At 46.2% G+C, this 19,688-nt stretch overlaps 1 protein-coding gene across 2 annotated transcripts; it reads right to left on the bottom strand.

The window, feature by feature from the left end:
* Positions 1-875: 875 nt before the first annotated feature.
* LOC120994657 lies at positions 876-16,756 on the bottom strand. 2 transcript variants are annotated; one of them, XM_040423385.1, is made up of 4 exons: positions 16,405-16,756; positions 6,960-7,064; positions 1,762-1,831; positions 876-1,313 (listed from the first exon to the last, which is right to left on the bottom strand). In XM_040423385.1, the coding sequence occupies exons 1-4, from the start codon at positions 16,705-16,707 to the stop codon at positions 1,027-1,029; spliced, it is 765 nt and encodes a 254-aa protein (XP_040279319.1). In that variant the 5' UTR covers positions 16,708-16,756; the 3' UTR covers positions 876-1,026. The 2 variants fall into 2 exon arrangements, with proteins under 2 accessions (XP_040279319.1, XP_040279320.1); XM_040423386.1 differs by lacking the exon at positions 6,960-7,064.
* Between the last annotated feature and the right edge of the window lie 2,932 nt (positions 16,757-19,688).

Genomic DNA, 19,688 nt, shown 5'->3' with positions numbered 1-19,688 from the left:
AATGACCCCCAATACAGGGGGTGGGGGCTGGCATCTACACTAGTTTTTAAATGGCAGCGGGGGCCCAGTGCAGTCATTGTATTCTATTGCACCGGGCCCACGCTCACTGTACTAATCATATCTATTGTAGCTGCAGGCATGAAATGTTTAACTATAGATATATTCGATCCAGCAGCCTGTACTTACAATCATAGCAGGCTGGAGGCAGGAGGCAGTGGGGGCGGGCGGGCACTGGCAGCGTAACTGTGTGCTGTCCGCATCCATTCCGTCCCCATAGAGAATGAATGGGTCCGCACCCGTTCCGCAAATTTGCGGAACGGATGCGGACCTATTTGCGGACGTGCGAATGGAGCCTTAGGCTACGTTCACACTAGCCTTTTCAATTTCGCTATTGAAATCCGTCATAGGATCTCAATAGCGGAAGAAAACACTTCAGTTTTGTCCCCATTTATTGTCAATGGGGACAAAACTGAACTGAACGCACCAAAATCTTTCAATAGTATTCATGACGGATCCGTCTTGGCTATAGAAGACATAATACAACCGGATCCGTTCATGACGGATGCATGCTGTTGTATTACTGTAACGGAAGCGTTTTTGCAGATCCATGACAGATCCTCAAAAAACGCTAGTGTGAAAGTAGCCTTATTTATATTTAAAAATGTGGAAAACGTACTTTTTTTTTATTTTATTTTTTACTCTTTTCACTAATATCACAAAACTGATGTAGAAATGACAAACATAAAGCCCCAGTATCATGGGGGGGGCGGGGGGGGGAATGCCTGAATAACCCAACAGTTTTTAAAACTTCATGTTAAAAAAAAAAAAATTGTCTGGTTATTAATGGGGAAAAATTGCCTAATCATGAAATTTTTATATGATTTCTTTCAGTCCTGCTGGAAGACGTATGAATTCACTGTGTTCGAGTGAGAACGACACGAGATCATCAGTCACGGTCAGCCATCACCATGGAAGCTGTGTGGCTTATCAGTTATGTTTGTGTGCAAAAATAATATACTTGACAGGCTATATTTCGAAATCAGTCTCCACATACTGGAAATGAGCCCCATCACAGAGCACAAACTGGGGATTCTTCCGTTTCCATACGCTAAAGGAGTCCACTTGCCCTGGCCAGCTGGGCAACCGAATCCGCTTCACACAGCAGAAGTCCTCAGCCAGGGAAAGCTGGAAGGCACGTGAGGTGGACTGACCCCAGGGGTTGGAAGACAGTGTTTCACCAAGGAGTTCACCCACATGGAAAAGTGTGTGACCCCTGAAGAAAGCCAGACAATCCAGAGAAAACTGGGAAGATTCTGTAAAATAGCACATATACTGTAAGACAGCATCAATACGCTGGTCGTAACCTACATTTCTGAAAGGTCCCATCAGTGAAATTATTCTGGAACCCTACTCTTTTTTTAATAAACTTTTTTTTTTCTATAGCATTAGTCTTTTTCCTTTAATTTCACAGGAGCCACAGGAGTCTGTAGTAATGTATTACAAATACATGTACTGACCTCTACTGGTCAGATCAAAAAATTACTGTAAATTCTTCATACAACATTTATACTAAAAATCACAATAACCTGCAATGAGAATTTGATACTAGACGTGCTAAAAAGGGCATATGTATAACACATGAGGTGTATTTTTACTACCATCAAGTCAGTTTCTGACCATTTCGGTAAATTATAGAGGAGGAAGACATAAGGAGAATACCAAAACCAAGCAGGAGAACACCAGCGATGATAAAATTCTTACCGTCTGCATCAGGCCAGGCAAGAAACAAGGCTCTATCTGGGTAGTGCTCCAAGAGTTCAGGACCTCCAGTCTATAGACACAACATAAGTTGTATATTCAGATGCTGCACTTGAAACCAGTGTAAGAAATACTACAAATAGAGCAAGTTCATTCAATTTCGGCTTTGGTGATACATATAGAGTCGAGGTCAAAAGTTTTGAGACGGACACAAATTTTGGCTTTCACAAAATTTTCTGCTTCAGTTTTTATGGTGGGAATTTGCATTTACTCTAAATTGTTACGAAGAGTAACCAGATGAATTGCAATTAATTACCAAGTCATTTCTTGCCATGACAATTAACTTAAAGGGGTTGCGCCACTAATATAAATGTATCCCGCCCAACAGATATCAGTGTTATATCCCTTTCCCTAAATACTACCATTTATCAAAACTGCCTTATTCTAAAGTTTTTAATCTGCTGATGTCAGGACACATCTCACTGCCCTAAGGCATGATGGGACAGCAAACACATGATAAACCAGGAAGTAGGATTCAAGCATGGGGGATAAGAGAAAATGCAAATTAGGAAAATGTGAGAAAAAAAATCCAAAAGAGAAATGTGAAATAGAGTAACCGATGAAAATAAACATTAGAGTGAAAAGTAGTCAGGCCTCATTTAGACAAAGAATAGGAGATGTTCTATCTTTTTTGTGGGGCCACAGAACAGAATTACGGATGCGGCCACACACAGCGTGCATTGAAATGAATGGGTCCGAATCCATTCTGCAAAATTACGTAACGGATGCCGACACGAATATACTGTCGTGTGAATGAGCCCTTAATGGCACAACCCTGTTAATCGCATAATCCCTATTTCCACTGCATTTCAGCCCTGCCACAAAATTACCTGCTAACAACATTTCAGTGATCTTCTCGTTAGTCAAGGAGAAAGTGTTAAAGGGAACCCGTCATCAACTTCATGCTGCCCACACTAACGGCAGTATAAAGTAGAGACAGATGAGTTGATTTCAGCAGTCTGTCATTTAAAAGTAAGTGGTTGCCGAGAACCAACATCACAATCATTGCAGACTGGGCCTGGAAAAAGAGTCACGGCCACCTGAGAAGAGTCCTGGTTATTCATAAGTTCCTGCTCTCCCTGCTGATGACTGACCGTCTTCTACCTAGTTTTCTCCCTTTCTGTCTAGGAGAGAACTGCCAATCATCAGCAGATGGAGGAGAGAGCAGGATATTAGGAATAACCAGGACTCTTCTCAGGTAGATTTGACTCTTTTCAAGGCCTGGGATGCAATGATTATGATGCTGGTTCTCAGCAACCACTGACTTTTAGCTGATGAGTGACACAGCGCTGAGATCAGCATTTCTGTCACTATTTTATGCTGCTCTTAGTGAGGTCAGCATAAAGTTGATGGCAGGTTTCCTTTAATGAGCACAAGGCAGCTGATATCATGCTGTAATGTGGATTGAATTAGAAGAGCAGACTGGTTGCTTTAAAAGGGAAGGTGCTTGAAACTATTGTCTTCTTCTGTTAACCATAGTTACCTCTGAGGAAACAGCAGTCGTCATTGCTGCAGGCCAGGGAGAATTGCAGAAGTCTTGAAAGGGAAGGTCAGCACTGGAAATATTGATTCTTTGCATAAACATGATGGATTTGTCAATAAAAGTAAACTTATGAAATCTTTAGAATACTTCAGTGTACCATAGAAACTTCCGACACAAAGATCTAAAAACATTGAGGGAGCAACTTTGTGAAAACCAAAATTCGTGTCGGTCTCAAAACTTTTGGCCATGACTGCATTTTTGTTACAGTTGACAAAATAAAAACAAAACAGCAAGGAAAAGGAAAAGCTTTCTACATGTGCCTCTCTGGAAAACAAGGATGAATTTTTACTTTTTAAAAAGGTAAAAGTCTGGCTAGGTTCACGTCATTTTTTCCCTTGCCTTTAGCGCATGTCGTCATAGACGAGCACGTTAAATATTTGCATATGGCTCCATTAGGCTGCGTTCACACGAGCGTGTCCGGATTAGTTCCGGATGCGTCCCGGTGTGTTGCGGCAAACCCGCGCGAGTAGGAATGCAATTGCAGTCAGTTTTGACTGCGATTGCGTTCCGATGTTCAGTTTTTATCGCGCGGGTGCAATGTGTTTTGCACGCGTGTGATAAAAAAACGACTGTGGTACCCAGACCCGAACTTCTTCACTGAAGTTCAGGTTTGGGTTCGGTGTTGTGTAGATGTTATTTTCCCTTATAACATGGTTATAAGGGAAAATAATAGCATTCTGAATACAGGGTCCGCGGTGATGGACCCTGTGATTGGAGCATGTGATCTGACGTCACCAAAGGTCCTTTAGCCCATAGTTCATCTTTTTAAAGAACTAAAGACCGGGAGAACTACGCGAACAAGAGGAGAAGGTGAGTTAATTTTTTTTATTTTTTAACCCTCAATTGATCACCTACTAAGCATTCTGTATTCAGAATGCTATTATTTTCCCTTATAACCATGTTACAAGGGAAAATAATACAGTGTATAGACAGTCACCTAGCAACCGTGCGTGAAAATCGCATCGCATCCGCACTTGCTTGCGGATGCATGCGATTTTCACGCAACCCCATTCACTTCTATGGGGCCTGCGTTGCGTGAAAAACGCAGAATATAGAGCATGCTGCGATTTTCACGCAACGCATAAGTGATGCGTGAAAATCATCGCTCATCTGAACAGCCCCATTGAAATGAATGGGTCCAGATTCAGTGCGGGTGCAATGCGTTCACCTACCGCATTGCACCCGCGCGGAAATCTCGCCCGTGTGAACGCAGCCTTAGTCAGATGGATGTCAAAAGAATATGGTAAGGGGGGGGGGGAGGGTGTATGAGGTATGCCTATACAGTGGAATACTTTTGAGCCTTCTAATGGAAGGCTCAAAATGTAATGTGAACCCAGCCTTACCTTGTTTGCACATAGTAAACTATTTCCACTGGGCTGCAGTTCACCTATACAGCATGAAAAACATACCTTTGGTACTCTTTATGGGGTTTCCACTTTGCAGAAAAAGAAGTCTGAATCAATACACTAAATAGGCCCCAAGTGCCCAGGGAGCGTTTCCAGATCTTCTAAAGGGGTTATCTGTGATTAACTAATTGATGTTCTATCCTCAGGATAGGACATCAATATGAGATCAGCAGAGATTCAACTCTTGGGACCCCTGTCAATCAGCTACGGTGAGCACCATGACCTCCTGAAAGCTCACCAAGCACAGCGTTGTGATTGTATAGCGGCTGTGCTTGGTATGGCAGCTCAATCTCTTTCACGTGAATGGGACTGAGCTGCGCTTAGGCCACATGTACAGTGACGTCACTGGCCTAGTAAGAAGCCGAGGTGCTTACGGAGCACCGTGGCCTCTCCATGCAGATGATCGGCGGGAGTCCCAGATGTTGGAACTCTGCTGATCTCATATTGATGAGACCTAACACCATGATAACCCAGTTAATGATTCTCACCTCCTACCCCTTGCTATTGAATGTCCTTTCCCTCTCCTCCACCTCAAAATCTTGCACAGGTTCAGACTATCACCTGCCGATGCACATCCTCCTCTACTAGTGGTCCTGAAGTGTGGGCCGATTTAAATTTTTTATATATGTATGTATTTTTAAACAAAATTTTTAACTTTTTTTTTATTTACACTTATTTCATTTTAATTCATACTAGGAGACTTTAAAAAGGGCTGTGCATTACCAAGCAACCCCCCCCCCCCCCCACACACACACACAGTTGTCCCCCTTAATAATGATTACCTATCCTCTGGATAGAATTTGTAGAACTACAGGTAACAGCACACTGCTAGTCAATTGCACAAAGATATAAGCAAATACTGGATAGGTCATCAGTATCTTATTGGTGGAGGTCCGACATCTGGAATCCCCACTGATCAGCTGCTTGGGAGGGCAGCGGCACTTGTATTAGTGCTGCAGCCTTCTCTAGCTTCTCCTAGGCCAGTGACAACATGTTCATTGGCCACAAGGCCTAGGTGGAGCTCAGACTCATTGAAGTCAATGGGACTGGGCTGCGATACCAAGCACAGCCGCTATACAATGTCCGGCGCTGTGCATTGGTAAGCATGGACAAGTCCGCAGCACTCACAGAAATGCTAGTGCCTTCACAAACAGCTGATCGGCGGGACCCCACCGATCAGATACTGATGAACTATCCAGGTATAAAATTCCTGGAAAACTCTTTTAATTTCTCCTACAGGAAGGTCTACAAAAAGTATTTGCAAGTTTGGGGCTTGTTTACACAAAACTTATGGTTAGTCCATCTAACTGATTGAAGCCAGATGCGATTTTAAAAAAAAGCAAAAAATAAAAATGTTGGCAATCTTACTCGAGTAAGGGGGTTGTGCATAAAGTGGAAGGGTTGGCCACTTTGCAATGTTTTTCTGTTACTTGCTGTATTATAGTCACTGCTTCTGTTCCTAAACTTCCATACATATTCTGTTTATTCTGCTCTGAGGTGTGTTTTTGCCTCTGTGACCCCTCTGTGCATGATGCTCACTCCAATCGGTAGCTGCATACACAGGACAGTGAATGGGCCTGAGCTGCAATGCCAAGCACAGCCCCTATACTACGAACGCTGATAGGAGGTCACAATGCTCGATAAAATGCTACGTCCCTTACAAACAGCTGAATAAACCAAATGCAACACAAAATGGTTCCATAAAAAAAGAAAAAAAACAGTTAGCCCTAATGCACACAACCGTTGTGCGTCGGTGGCCGTATTGCAGCCCGCAAAGGGCGGGTTGGCAATCCACGGCCACCGGCCGTGTGCACTACGCATGCGGACCCATTCACTTGAATGGGTCCGCAATTCCGGAGATGCGGAACATAGTCACGGAACAGAACACCGTAAGCACTTGTTCCGCACCGCAAATAAATATCACATCATTTTTTTGCGGTGCGGACAGACCACAGACCCATTCAAGTTGAATGGGTTCGGCCCGGTGCACGGATGTTGCCCGTGCATTGGGGACCGCAATTGCGGTCCCCAATGCACGGAACAGCCGCACAATGGCCGTGTGCATGCGGCCTTACATTGATGGAAATACTGACCCATGGAATAAAATATCACATTAATTATACTGCGCAAAAAGTAAAATGAAAAGGCAGAATTATTGGTACGAGGCTTCACTTCCACCACAATTCTCTTACCAGAACCTCTGTGTAACGCATCTCTGGAGGAAAAATGGTGTTCTGATCAAAAGCCACTACATCCAGTCCACGAGACTGCAACAAGAATTCCCAGTATCCTGTGCCCTGGACAAACAGCAAAGGAGAAGTAAGCAGCGCAGTGGAGGAACTGTCAGCAGAACGGGGTGAGGATTCTGCGTCCTCTTACTGTCCTGACTATTTGGCATGCACCGCTTCCAGACAAATAACTTACAGGGTATCTGCATAAAACCCAGTGGAGTTAACCCAACCCACTATGATGTACTGATGGGAGAAATCTACAAAGATTTTATTTGTGGTTTCCCTGATTCTACTCTTAGAAGTTTTCTGCCCAATAATTTAGAACGTCTGATAATCTGCCATCTGATGTCATGGATACATTCAGGGTAATAGACCAGTGCGGCAGTGAGGGAAGCAGATTCTTAGGGCATGCCACCGTCTGCTATATGGGTACATCTCTGCACTCTCCCTTAACCCCTTAGTGAGACCAAGTACCCAATCAGCAACTCCACAACCCACTTATTTATCGCAAAGTGCCAGTACGGAAATTTACCGCTAACCTGAATATACAGTCCACTATAGTATAGCTTCCATGTACCGTACTTTAGCTATAATAGTCTGCCTACATTCAGTGCGCTGCCTGTGCTGTTCAAAGTGATGAATGGCAGGAAAAGTCACAGGCATATTGGCTCTAAATGCCACCTCTGGCCCCCATGCCATTGGATTGCCACCACTGCCTTAGTGACTAGCCTGTTTTGAGTCTTAAAGTTGCATTCCCATCTCAGACAATGGGGGCATATCGCTAGGATAGGTGTCTGACCTGCACCTATCTTTTGAACTGAGCTGCCACCGCACAAGCGCAGCCACCATCCATTCATTTCTATGGAGCCACCGAAAATAGCCAAGACCTGGCTCGGCAATTTCCAACGCCCCCATAGAATAAATGGGAACGCACCGCGCTTGTGTGGCCACCACTTCCATTCACTTCAATGGGGCCAATGGAAATAGCTGAGCCTGCGCTTGGCTATTCTCAGCAGCGCCAAAGAAATCAATGGAGGGTGGCAGAGCATGCACGGTGCGCCCTCCTTCTCTTTGCCAGCTCAGTTTAAAAGATAGGTGCGGGTCCCAAAGGTAGGACGCGCACCTATCAGAAAATGGGTCATATACTGGAGCTTTGCCCCATTGTTTGAGATGGGAAAACCACTTTAATGACCAAGCGATTTTTTTATTTTTGCCTTCCAAGAGCTATAACTTTTTAACTCGTACATTTAACCCTATGAGGGATTGTTTTCTGCGGGACAAGTTGTCGTTTTTAATGGCACCATTTTGGGGTACACAACTTATTAACTCTTTCTGGTAGGGAGATCGGAAAAAGTTTTTACGTTATAAGTTTTACAGTGTTCATTTTTCGACATAAATAACACAATAACTTTATTCTCAGAACGATTACATTGATATCAAATACATTTGTACAATAAAAACATTTTATTTATTTTTTTAAAGAAGAAAATGAGAGGGCTTGAGTTCTCCAGGACGTTGTGGATCGTTATGGATGCAGCGATACCAAGTATGTGGAGATTTTATTTTTTCCATGGAAAAGCGTTTCAAGGCCTGTTTAAAGGGTCGAGTACAGACACAGGATAGCGACTTTACATCTAGTGGCATCAGAGGCTCAGCTTTCTTTTCTCTTTTGGAAAGGGGGATCATTTGCATATCTTTTTTCCCCCCCAGAGTCGCATTGCCTGGCCTGTAAGACTCCTCATGCTTACTAGGCCCTCTCCATAGGGGGAAAAAAAAAGTAGCCCTAAAACTTATATGGCAGTCACTGACTCCCCCGATCCATAACAATCCCTACGCCTCGAGTCCCTTTGCGTGAGAGAAGTGCATTACAAAGGGTTGCAGTCCTAGCATTGGTCTTTTACCACTCACGGGTTCTGAAATCTCTCTATAAGCTACCAGAAGCTGCCGCTAGGGCATGTTCACACATCCCAGGGCAAAATTATTGTGAAAAAAGCTGAGACTGTCCCACTGCTTTCACATGCGGCAGATTTTGTTCCATTCATCTCAATGCTGCTTGCAGAAATCCATGCGCTTGTTGCCAAAATAAACTCATTCAGAGGAATGAAACTGATATTTAGGCTGCGGCTTCACAGAGATCTTGGCCGCACGCCATCTCATGCAAGTTGCGCTGTAAACCCATTCAGTTCATGGCCATGAGATGGGGGGGGGGGGACTGAGTGTTGTGTAGCCCCAGCCTAAGGCTACTTTCAGACTAGCGTTCAGAGAGGATCCGTCTGGTGTCTGCACAGACGGATCCGCTCCTATAACGCAGACGTTTGGATCCGTTCAGAACGGATCCGTCTGCATTATAGTTTAGAAAAAATTCTAAGTCTGAAAGTTGTTCAGACGGATCCGTCTAGACTTGACATTGAAAGTCAATGGGGGACGGATCTGTTTGAAAATTGAGCCATATTGTGTCAACTTCAAACGGATCCGTCCCTATTGACTTACATTGTAAGTCTGGACGGATCCGTTTGCCTCCGCACGGGCAGGCGGACACCCGAACACTGCAAGCAGCGTTCAGGTGTCCGCCTGCTGAGCGGAGCGGAGGCTGAACGATGCCAGACTGATGCATTCTGAGCGGATCCGCATCCACTCAGAATGCATTGGGGCAGTACGGATGCGTTCGGGGCCGCTTGTGAGAGCCTTCAAACTGAGCTCACATGCGGAGCCCCGACGCTAGTGTGAAAGTAGCCTAAGGCTACTTTCACACATGCGGCAGAGTCATCCGGCAAGCAGTTCCGCCAATCTGCATGCAAACGGACAGCATTAGTAGACGGATCCGGATGCGTCTTACAAATGCATTGCAAGAACAGATCTGTCTCTCCAGTTGTTATCCGGAAAAACGGATCCGTTATATAATTTTTTCACATTTTTACCGGTCTGCGCATGCGCAGACCGGAAGGACGCATCCGGCATTGCAGTATTTTTAATGCTGGACCCGACACTAATACATTTCAATGTAAATTAATGCCAGATCCGGCATTCCGGCAAATGATCCGGAATTTTGTACGGAGATAATATCGCAGCATGGAGGGACTTCCGGTTCCGGCGCGCGCATGGCCAGCCGCTAGTGAGAAGCGCTCCGCTCGGCCGGCCCGAATTCAGCGAAATCGCCGCATACCGGGGCTGAGACTAGCCCCCAATACCCCCGGGAACATCGAGGGGCTTCACATGGAAAAGTTTGTGGTCCAGGGCGGCTCGCAGAGGGAAGTTCCAACACTACCCCCGACAGGAGACGAACTGAAAGCCAGGGGCAAGATGGCGCCTGTGTCAGAGAAGCATCACAGGCTCACCCGCTCGACTTCCCAGTCCACACAGAGAAGTACCGAAGCGTCCGGTTCGGAGGACGAAGAGGGAGATTGTGGCCTCCTGCCGAAAGGTGATATAACCTCCTCGTGTAAATCTATGGCCATAGAAGTAGCCAAGCTCCTGGCCCCGGACATTAAAGCCTCGCTAGAGGCCACGGTTGCGACGGCTTTGAAACAGCTGCAGTCTGAGGTGGCACAACATACCTCTCAGATCACAGAGGTACAGCACAGAGTGGTGCAGGTCGAAGAGGATCTGGAGAAAGCACAAAGTAATATCGCTGACCTCCTGCGTAGTAACCAGTTCTTAAAGGAAAAGATAGATGATTTAGAGAACCGCTCCAGGAGGAGCAATTTGCGGATCATTGGGTTACCTGAGTCGATCCCGCCGAATCACTTGGCGGACATTTGTGAGGAGGAAATACCGCAGGCTTTGGGGCTGAGGGGCGCGTGTGTGGTGGAGAGAGCGCATCGCCTGGGTCCACCTTTACCGGCGGGGTCGCGCTCTAACAACGCTAGACCGAGGGCGACGATTGTGAAGTACTTGAATTATGCGGCCAAGGAGGCCATATTGGCGAAGTTCAGACGTAAAGAGCAACCCCTAATGATCAGGGGTAACAAGATCCTCCTTTTCAGCGACTACTCCGCTGAGGTGGCGAGGCGAAGAAAGGAGTTCACTCCGCTCTGCTCAGCGCTGGCTCAGCACAAGATCAAATTCGCTCTACTATACCCTGCCACCCTGAGGATTTTCCGTCCGGATGGGTCGATTGATACTTACCACTCGCCAAGGGAGGCAAGGGAAGCGTTGGAGATGGACCCTCTATATTCGGACATGTTCATGTCCTTGTCCCAAAGATCCACGACATCATCCAGGGGAAGAGGAGCAAGACAGAGCCCGGGCAGATCTATGGCACGTGCAGCGGGAGCTGATCTGCGGGAAGCTGAAAATGAGTGACTGTGAGCGCCTCTAAGCAGAGACTTTACCTGAGGAAGGATCCCTGGCGGGACACGTGAGAGATCAATGGACCTGCTGTTATTTTGAATTTTGGTAGTAGTTGTCTGTTAAACTCGAGACATAGGGCTGGAGGGTGGGACATGGTGGGAGAAAGATTGGGATGCGGTTGGATTTTAGTGGCGACAACAGCTACGCGGTAGAATGCGTGAAAAAAGCGAAGTCTAGAAAATGTATGTTATTGTTGTGGGGCTGGTGGGGCTGGTTGGGCGGGTTGGGAGGGGGGGAGTTATTACTGATTTGAGACACAGTGTAATGCTGATGCCGGTGCCTATTATATGTATTACGAGATCGTTTGCTCTACGGGGGTCCTCCTGCAGTGTCCTTTTCAGTGAGTCACCGACATGAAAGTTGCAACATGGAATGTTAAGGGCCTTCGCTCCCCCACCAAACGTATGGCAGTGCTCCGTTATCTTAAAAAACTGGGCGTTGACATTGCGTTTCTGCAGGAGACCCACTTGGAGGAAGCAGATTTTGACAGGATGCGAAAATTATGGGTGGGCCGAGTAGTGGGGTCACCCTCAGTAGGAAGGAAGGCGGGTACTTTAGTGCTTTTTCATAAACGTTTGCGTTTTGATGTACTGTCCGCGACGGCTGACACACTGGGGAGATGGTTTCGTTTGGAGTTAAACTCGCCAGTGGGTCAGTTAGTGATCCACAGGCGTTTACGCCCCTAATGGCTCCCAGGCAGCGTTTTACGAGACCCTAGAAAGGGACATTATCTCAGAACACTCACAGCTGCTACTGGTAGCGGGCGACTTTAACAGGGTACATAGTGAGCAGGAGGACAGAAAGCGGGGGACACTTGCAAACGCAAATAAACGGCAGAGAAGTCAGACGCTGCTTCCGTTAATGCAAAATACGGGGCTGCATGACACATGGCGGTACTACCATCCGGAAGACCGCGAGTATACCCATTTCTCTCATGCCCAGGGGTCATGGTCCAGGATTGACTACCTATTAGCGTCAACAGTCTTGTTGTCTAAAGTAAAAAAAAGGTGGAAATTGCCGATCTGTTAATCTCGGACCATGCCCCAGTGGTTATGGAGCTCAGGGACGCAGTCCCTAGGGGACAGGATTTTATCTGGCGGATGCCGCAGCATCTGTTAAGAGATAAGGAGTTCACTGACAAAGTAAAAGGATGGTGGTGGGAATATGCACAAGATAATGCGGAGCATGCGGCCAATCAGCGCTTATTCTGGGACGCGGCTAAGGCGGTACTGAGGGGTCGGATTAGGTCACATACAGTAGGGAAGAAGCGCGAGGCGAGAGAGCGGTATGACCAAGCCACGATGGAGGTGCGGGAAGCCTATACCAGATTCTTGCAGAATCCCACAAACCCCAACAAACTGGCCTGGGTGACGGCTAAACACAACTTTGATTATTGCCAGGAAACGAGGGAAAAATGGACGGGGGACTATCAAAAGGCGAAATTTTTTCGTTTCGGTAATAGGCGGGTCGGTTTGTTAGCCAATTTAACACGCCCCTTCACCACACAATCTATGCTGCATCCTCTGAAAGATAGAACAGGAAGGTTATGCACCCAGCCGAAAGAGATGGTAGATATCCTGGGGAGAATTTTATCAGGCCCTCTATTCTAGGGACCCGTTTGACTCTGCGGAGCTAGGAGTATTCTGGATAAAATTGACTTGCCACGATTACCGGAGGAACGGTTAGAGGCCTTAAATGGGGAAATTACGGAAGAGGAAGTTGGGGCGACCATAAAATCCCTCTCGAACTGTAAGGCGCCGGGTCCCAGACGGGTATCCTGCGGAATTTTATAAATCAAATGAACCAAGAATTGGTCCCGACCTGACCAAATTGTTTAATAGCGTTATGCTGGGGGGGGAGTCTACCTGATTCGGGTCAAGATGGCATATATTAAGGTCCTCCCGAAAACCGGGGAGGGACCTGAACCTGCCGAGTGCGTATAGGGCCTATTTCTTTGATAAATCAGGATGTCAAGATCCTGTCCAAACTCTTAGCCACCAGGTTGGCACAGTGTGTACCTGAACTGATTGGCCCTCATCAAGTGGGGTTCATGAAGGGGAGGTCGGCAGTTACGAATATTCGCAAAGTATTAGCCAGTCTACATGCGAGTGGGGAGGTGAAACAGCCAATGTCCGGCGTTGCTTGCGATTGATGCCGAAAAGGCTTTTGACAATGTCAACTGGCAATGGCTGGACAAGTTCAACGTCACGGGTCATTTTAGGAATTACCTAGGGGCGCTGTATGAGGATCCTCAGGCGAGAGTAACATACCCGGCTTCCTATCCAGTCTATAGTATTGGGCAAGGGAACCCGTCAAGGTTGCCCCCTGTCTCCGTTGCTCTTTAATTTGGCGATGGAACCTTTGGCGAGGTGGCTGACTCACTCAGATTTATTTGACGGAATCAGAATAGGGGGCAAGGTGCTGAAAGTTAGCTGTTTTGCGGACGACATCCTGCTGTATATGGGGGCTCCAGAGGCCCAGTTGGGAAGGTGTTGGAGGCATTAAGCGCTTATGGGAAAGTAACGGGTTATAGGGTCAATGTGGACAAAAGTCAACTATTGTTTTTGGGCGAACACCGCAATTGGGGGCCTGCACGATGAGTGGGGTGGAGATTCGGAAAGATTATATAACCTATCTGGGCATCAAGATCGGTCGCACACCGAGCTCGCTGTAACCCTGAATTATCCCCCTCGTTTCTTGAAAATAGAATCTGAGTTAGAAAGGTGGCGGGATCTGCCCTTGTCTCTCTGTGGTAGAGCCCACTTAATCAAGATGATGAGCTTCCCGAAATTACTTACCACTTCAAATGATACCTCTGCTACTGAAACATGTGGATGATGGTGAGGATGCGGCGGGCGTTTATACCGCTTCTGTGGAAGACCAAACGACCGCGTATCGCTTATGCCAGCTGACTAAGTTACGGGATGAAGGGGGGTTACAACTTCCTGATATCCGCCACTATAATCTGGCGGCGCTGTTTAGGCACGCGCGAGATTGGGTATGGGATCTGCTTTCTACTCGGCGACTTGGCTCGAGAAAGAACTTGCTGGCAGGGAAAATTTAGAAGCTCTACTGCATTCCAGGCTCAGGACATCCGGCGCCGATTAAGCAAGCCGTCTTGTTAAGGGATTACCATAGTGGCGTGGAAGGCCATTAGAAAGATTTACGGGCTTCCATGCTACATTTCTCCTAGAATGCCGCTGTGGTCACTCCCGGCCTTCCCCCAGGCAGGGAGAATGCTCTGTTTCAAGTATGGAGGAACAAAAACATCGAGTGAAACTTAGTGATTTATTGTTGGAAACACGGTCCAATGGTTGTCGTGGGACCAGCTCAAAAGAAAGTATGACATGCCAGACGCACAGTATCTTCCTTACCAGCAGATCAGGAGTTATTGTAAAACTCAGGCGAGTTCTTTTGGGAGAAGTGGAGAACCTGGCCTGGTTTGCGGTCTCTGTTGGGCAATAGTGGTTTCCCACATGTCCCTGTCGGAACTGCACAGTAGGCTTCACAACATTCAAACGATAGGGCTTGTGAAAGGGGCGTACAAGCTTTGGGAGAGGGAATTGCTGGATCAGATATTGCGAAAAAAATGAGAGTGGGGCTTGAGTTGGTAAGGCGGGCCACATATAATGAACAGTGGAGAGAATCGCAGCTAAGACTCATGCATAGGGCAACATATGCTTCAACCTGTCGTATCGTGACGCCCCCTGCTCATTATCTGCGGAAACTGCCCCAAGTGTGCCGGATTGTTACATGCCATGTGGGAGTGCCCGAAAGTGAGACCTTGTGGCAGAAATCAATAGACACAATAAAGGAGTTCTGGGGGGAAACGGTGGGATTGTCACCTCAACAGTGTATTTTCCATTATATACCCTTGAATCAGAACGAGGAAATGGGTGCAGTAGTCACCAAAGGAGGGGTACATCTTATGTTGATGTCTGTGAAGAAAACTCTTTTGAGACATTGGTTGGAAGGAGTAGTGCCGTCTTGGGAGGAGGTATTGGGCACGATGAAGGCTGTCCTTTATCTGGAAAGACTTGAGGTGGAGCAAGATAAGGAACGTATGATTGAAAAGTTTGTTAAAAAATGGAGGTGCTTCATTGAGAAGCTGTTGTCACGGGGGGAAATTGAGGAGCTTATGTGCCCGTTCAAGCTGACCAAATGGTACCTGGAAGCGCAACTTGCTAATAAGCTGGGATTACTGGAGGCTTAAACCGGAAAGTGTGTGATAGGATAGGCTTTTTCATGTACGGCATTCAAATCAGTGTTTTTGGGGTTGGGGGGATGGGGGGGGTTCAGGGAGGGGAGAAAAGTTAAAATGAGTGGAATGGAAAAATGTTGTGAGACGATCAATGTTTTTTGCTTGTGCAATGTATCTTACTTCTTTTGACATTAACGTCTGTATGGTATGTATTGTCTGCACTTTTCCACTTTAATAAACAGAAGTTTAAAAAAAAAAAAATATCGCAGCATGCAGTGGTATTTCCTCCGTCCAAAACGCCGTTAAGTGACTGAACAGCAGACATCCTGATGCATCCTGAACGGATTTCTCTCCATTCAGAATGCATGGGGATAAAACTGATCAGCTCTTTTCCGGTATAGAGCCCCTAGGACGGTACTCAGTGCCGGAAAAGAAAAACGCAAGTGTGAAAGTACCCTAAGGCCTCCTGCACATGTTCACGGGGCCTACTGTAAGAAAGCCTATTCTTGTCTACAAAACGGACAAGAATAGGGCAGGTTCTATCATTTGCGGCCCGCCGCACGGATGCAGACAGCACACAGATAACATTTGTGTGCTGTCTATTTTTTTGCTGCGACTGGTACGTGACAGTCACTAAAAATCCATCCAAATACATTGCAACACCAATGAAATACATTACAGCACATTCTGCAAAAAACAATGCACTTGTAGGAATCAGATTTTCAATTACAGAAAAGTCTGCAAGAAATCTGTGACATGTGAACACACCCTTAGGTATCAGAGATATCCTTTTTATATATATATATATATATTTCTCTGGAATAAACATCCAGGACGTGGGCCCCGTGCACTCACAGCTCCTGCAGACACCAGCGGTACATTCAGGGCACACAGCAGCTCCAGCACCTGGGGGCTGGGCACAGAGAAGGAGAAGAGGATCTGCAGGCGCTGGCAGCTGGAGCCCTCCTCCAGGCTCCTCAGCAGGTGGAGCAGCTCCTTCCTGCGGGGGGCGGGCGTCTCCGGGTCACAGAACCTGTGCACGTCTGCGGGCAGCTGCTGCATCTTCTCCGCGTGCAGCTGATAATACAGGTTCTCTCCCCCGTGCTTCCTCTGCTCCAGCGTCTCCCACCGCAGCCGGGGCGAAACTCCCGCGGCCATGCTGCCTGGCTGGCTGCCCCCGCAAGCTCAAAGTGGCGCCTCTGACTGACAGCAGAGGAAGAGGAAGACGGGCTGGGAGCTGCTGGCGGCCTCCGCTTGTGCTTCACTGCCACCTGCTGGACGTCACTGGAACTGCATGTGTGGCTGTGACCCTGGCCTTTATGACAGGAATAGTGATAATGCTACCCTGCAGACATAAAGGAGTTAACTTTCCACACTAAGGGCTCATGCACACAACCGTATGTATTTTGCGGTGCGCAAAAAAAAAAGGGATGACATCCATGTTGCAACCGTTTTTTTTTTTTTGTTTTTTTTTTTTTGTGGATCCATTGTAACAAGGCCTGTCCTTGTCTGCAAAACGGACAAGAATAGGACATGTTCTATTTTTTTTTACGGAACGGACTTGCAGACATGGAATGCACATAGAGTCATTTCCATTTTTATTTGTGGCCCGATTGAAATAAATAGTTCCGCATACGGGTCGCAAAAAACCCCCAGAATGGATACAGACAAAAAATACGTTTGATGTGCATGAACCCTTAGGCCCCTTTCACACGAGCGTGACGGATTATGTCCGGATGCGTTCAGGGTGCACTCAGTGAAACTCGCACCATTTTGCAAGCAACTTCAGTCAGATTTTTCTGCGATTGCGTTCAGTTTTTTCCGCGTGGGTGCAATGCGTTTTGATGCGTATTTCACGCGCGTAATAAAAAACTGAAGGTTTACAAACAACATCTCTTAGCAACCATCAGTGAAAAGCGCATCACACCTGCACTTGCTTGCAGATGCAATGCATTTTTCACGCAGCCCCATTCACTTCTATGGGGCCAGGGCTACGTGAAAAACGCAGAATATAGAACATGCTACGATTTTCAATGCAACGCAGAACTGATGCGTGAAAAACAACGCTATGTACACAGACCATTGAAATGAATGGGTCAGGATTCAGTGCGGCTGCTATGCGTTCACGGTCACGCAATTGCACCCGCGCGGAAAGACTCGCTCGTGTGAAAGGGGCCTAAGGGTCCATTCACACGTCCACAAAATGGGTCTGCATCCGTTCCGCAATTTTGCAAAACAGGTGCGGACCCATTCATTTTTAATGGGGCCGGAATGTGCTGTCCGCATTTGAGGATCGGCACTTCCGTTCTGCAAAAAAATAGAACATGTCCTATTCTTGTCCGTTTTGCAGACAAGAAAAGCATTTTCTATGAGAGTGCCGGAGATTTGCGGTCCGCAAAATGCGGAACGCACATTGCCGGAGTCCGGACACATACGGACGTGTGAATGGACCCTAAGTCCGCAAACGGTGTGCGGTACAGCTATGTTATTTAACCCTTTCCTAAAGCAGCGATTTTCTGTTTTTGCGTTTTCATTTTTCGCTCCTTGCCTTCCCAGAGCCATACATTTTTTTTTCTGTTTACATAGCCATTTGAGGGCTTGTTTTTTGCAGAACAAATTGTACTTTATAATGCCACCATTTATTATTACATAGGATGTAGTGGGAAGAGGGAAAAAAAATTCCAAAAGGGGTGTAATTGGGAAAAAAAACGCAATCCCGCCACAGCTTTTTTTTATTTATTTTTTTACTGCGTTCACTATTCGGTAAAACTGACTTGTGCTCTTCATTCTCCAAGTCAGTATGAATCCGACAATATCACATATGAATAGTTTTTCTTGCGTTTCAATCCTATAAAAAAATTACATCGGAAAAATTATTTTTTTCTTTTCATCATCATATTCTGACCCCTATAACTTTTTTATAGTTATGTCTACGGAGATGTGTGGGGGCTCATGTTTTGCAGGACGATCTGTAGTTTTTGACAATACTATTTTGGGATGTGTATGACTTTTTGATCACGTTTTATTCAATTTGTTTTGGGAGATTTAGTGTTGAAAAAAACTGCGAATCGGCCATTTTTTTTCCTTTATACCATCTACTGTATGGGCAATTAATTTTTATTTTTTATTAGTATGCCCATGATAGTTTCTAACGATGCCCATGATGTTATTTTTTTAATTGTTTATTTTATTTTGATTTTGGGGAAATTAAAAAAAAAATTATATTCTTTTTTTTTTACCTTTTTTACTTTTTGTTAGGTCCCCAAGTGGACCACAACTTGCAATCATGAGATTGCAACTTGTACAGAATAATGGAAATGTCTTCATTAGGCCTCCTGCACACGACCGTATGGCTTTTTCACTGTTTTGCGGTCCATTTTTCACGGATCCGTTGTTCCGTTTTTTTGTTTCCGTTTCTGTTCCGTTTTTCCGTATGGCATATACAGTATACAGTAATTACATAGATAAAATTGGGCTGGGCATAACATTTTCAATAGATGTTCCGCAAAAAACGGAACGGAAACGGAAGACATACGGATGCATTTCCGTATGTGTTCCTTTTTTTGCGGACCCATTGACTTGAATGGAGCCACGGAACGTGATTTGCGGGCAATAGGACATCCTCTATCGTTAAACGGAACGGAAAAACGGAAATACGGAAACGGAATGTATACGGAGTACATTCCGTTTTTTTTGCGGAACCATTGAAATGAATGGTTCCGTATACGGACCGTATACAGAACGCAAAAAACAGCCAGTAAACGGAGGGAAAATACGGTCGTGTGCAGGAGGCCTTAACTCAGTATATAAATCACCATATCACAGTTCTGTGCTGCCACCTAGTGGCCGGAACTGAGATATACTAAGGGCTCATGCACATGAACATGTGTCGGCCATTCCGTGCATTGCGGACCACCATTTGTGGTGCACCAACTAGTGCATCAACATGAATGGGCCCGTGATCCGTTTGCACGGAGAGGAACCCCACAGAAGCGCTCCCTAGTGCTTCCGTGCCTCCGTTTCCACACCGCTCCTTCCGGATTGCAGCCCCTTTCAAGAGAATGGGTCCGCATCCGTGATACGGTGTGGACACGGCCGGGTTTATACAGCTCCTGCAGAGTTAAACCAGTATGCACGGT

The sequence above is a fragment of the Bufo bufo genome, chromosome 3, assembly GCF_905171765.1.
Source record: "Bufo bufo chromosome 3, aBufBuf1.1, whole genome shotgun sequence".
Taxonomy (NCBI): Eukaryota; Metazoa; Chordata; class Amphibia; order Anura; family Bufonidae; genus Bufo; species Bufo bufo.
This window is presented reverse-complemented; position numbering and strand designations above follow the sequence as displayed.

What these genes read in the sequence shown, in the direction of transcription:
- LOC120994657 (XM_040423385.1), bottom strand. Translation starts at nt 16,707, where the DNA reads ATGGCCGCGGGAGTTTCGCCCCGGCTGCGGTGGGAGACGCTGGAGCAG. An exon ending in TGCGTTACACAGAGGTTCTG is followed by an intron (nt 1,832 to 6,959) that starts GTAAGAGAATTG and finishes TTGTGTCTATAG; the next exon opens with ACTGGAGGTCCTGAACTCTT. An exon ending in TGCCTGGCCTGATGCAGACG is followed by an intron (nt 1,314 to 1,761) that starts GTAAGAATTTTA and finishes GCTATTTTACAG; the next exon opens with AATCTTCCCAGTTTTCTCTG.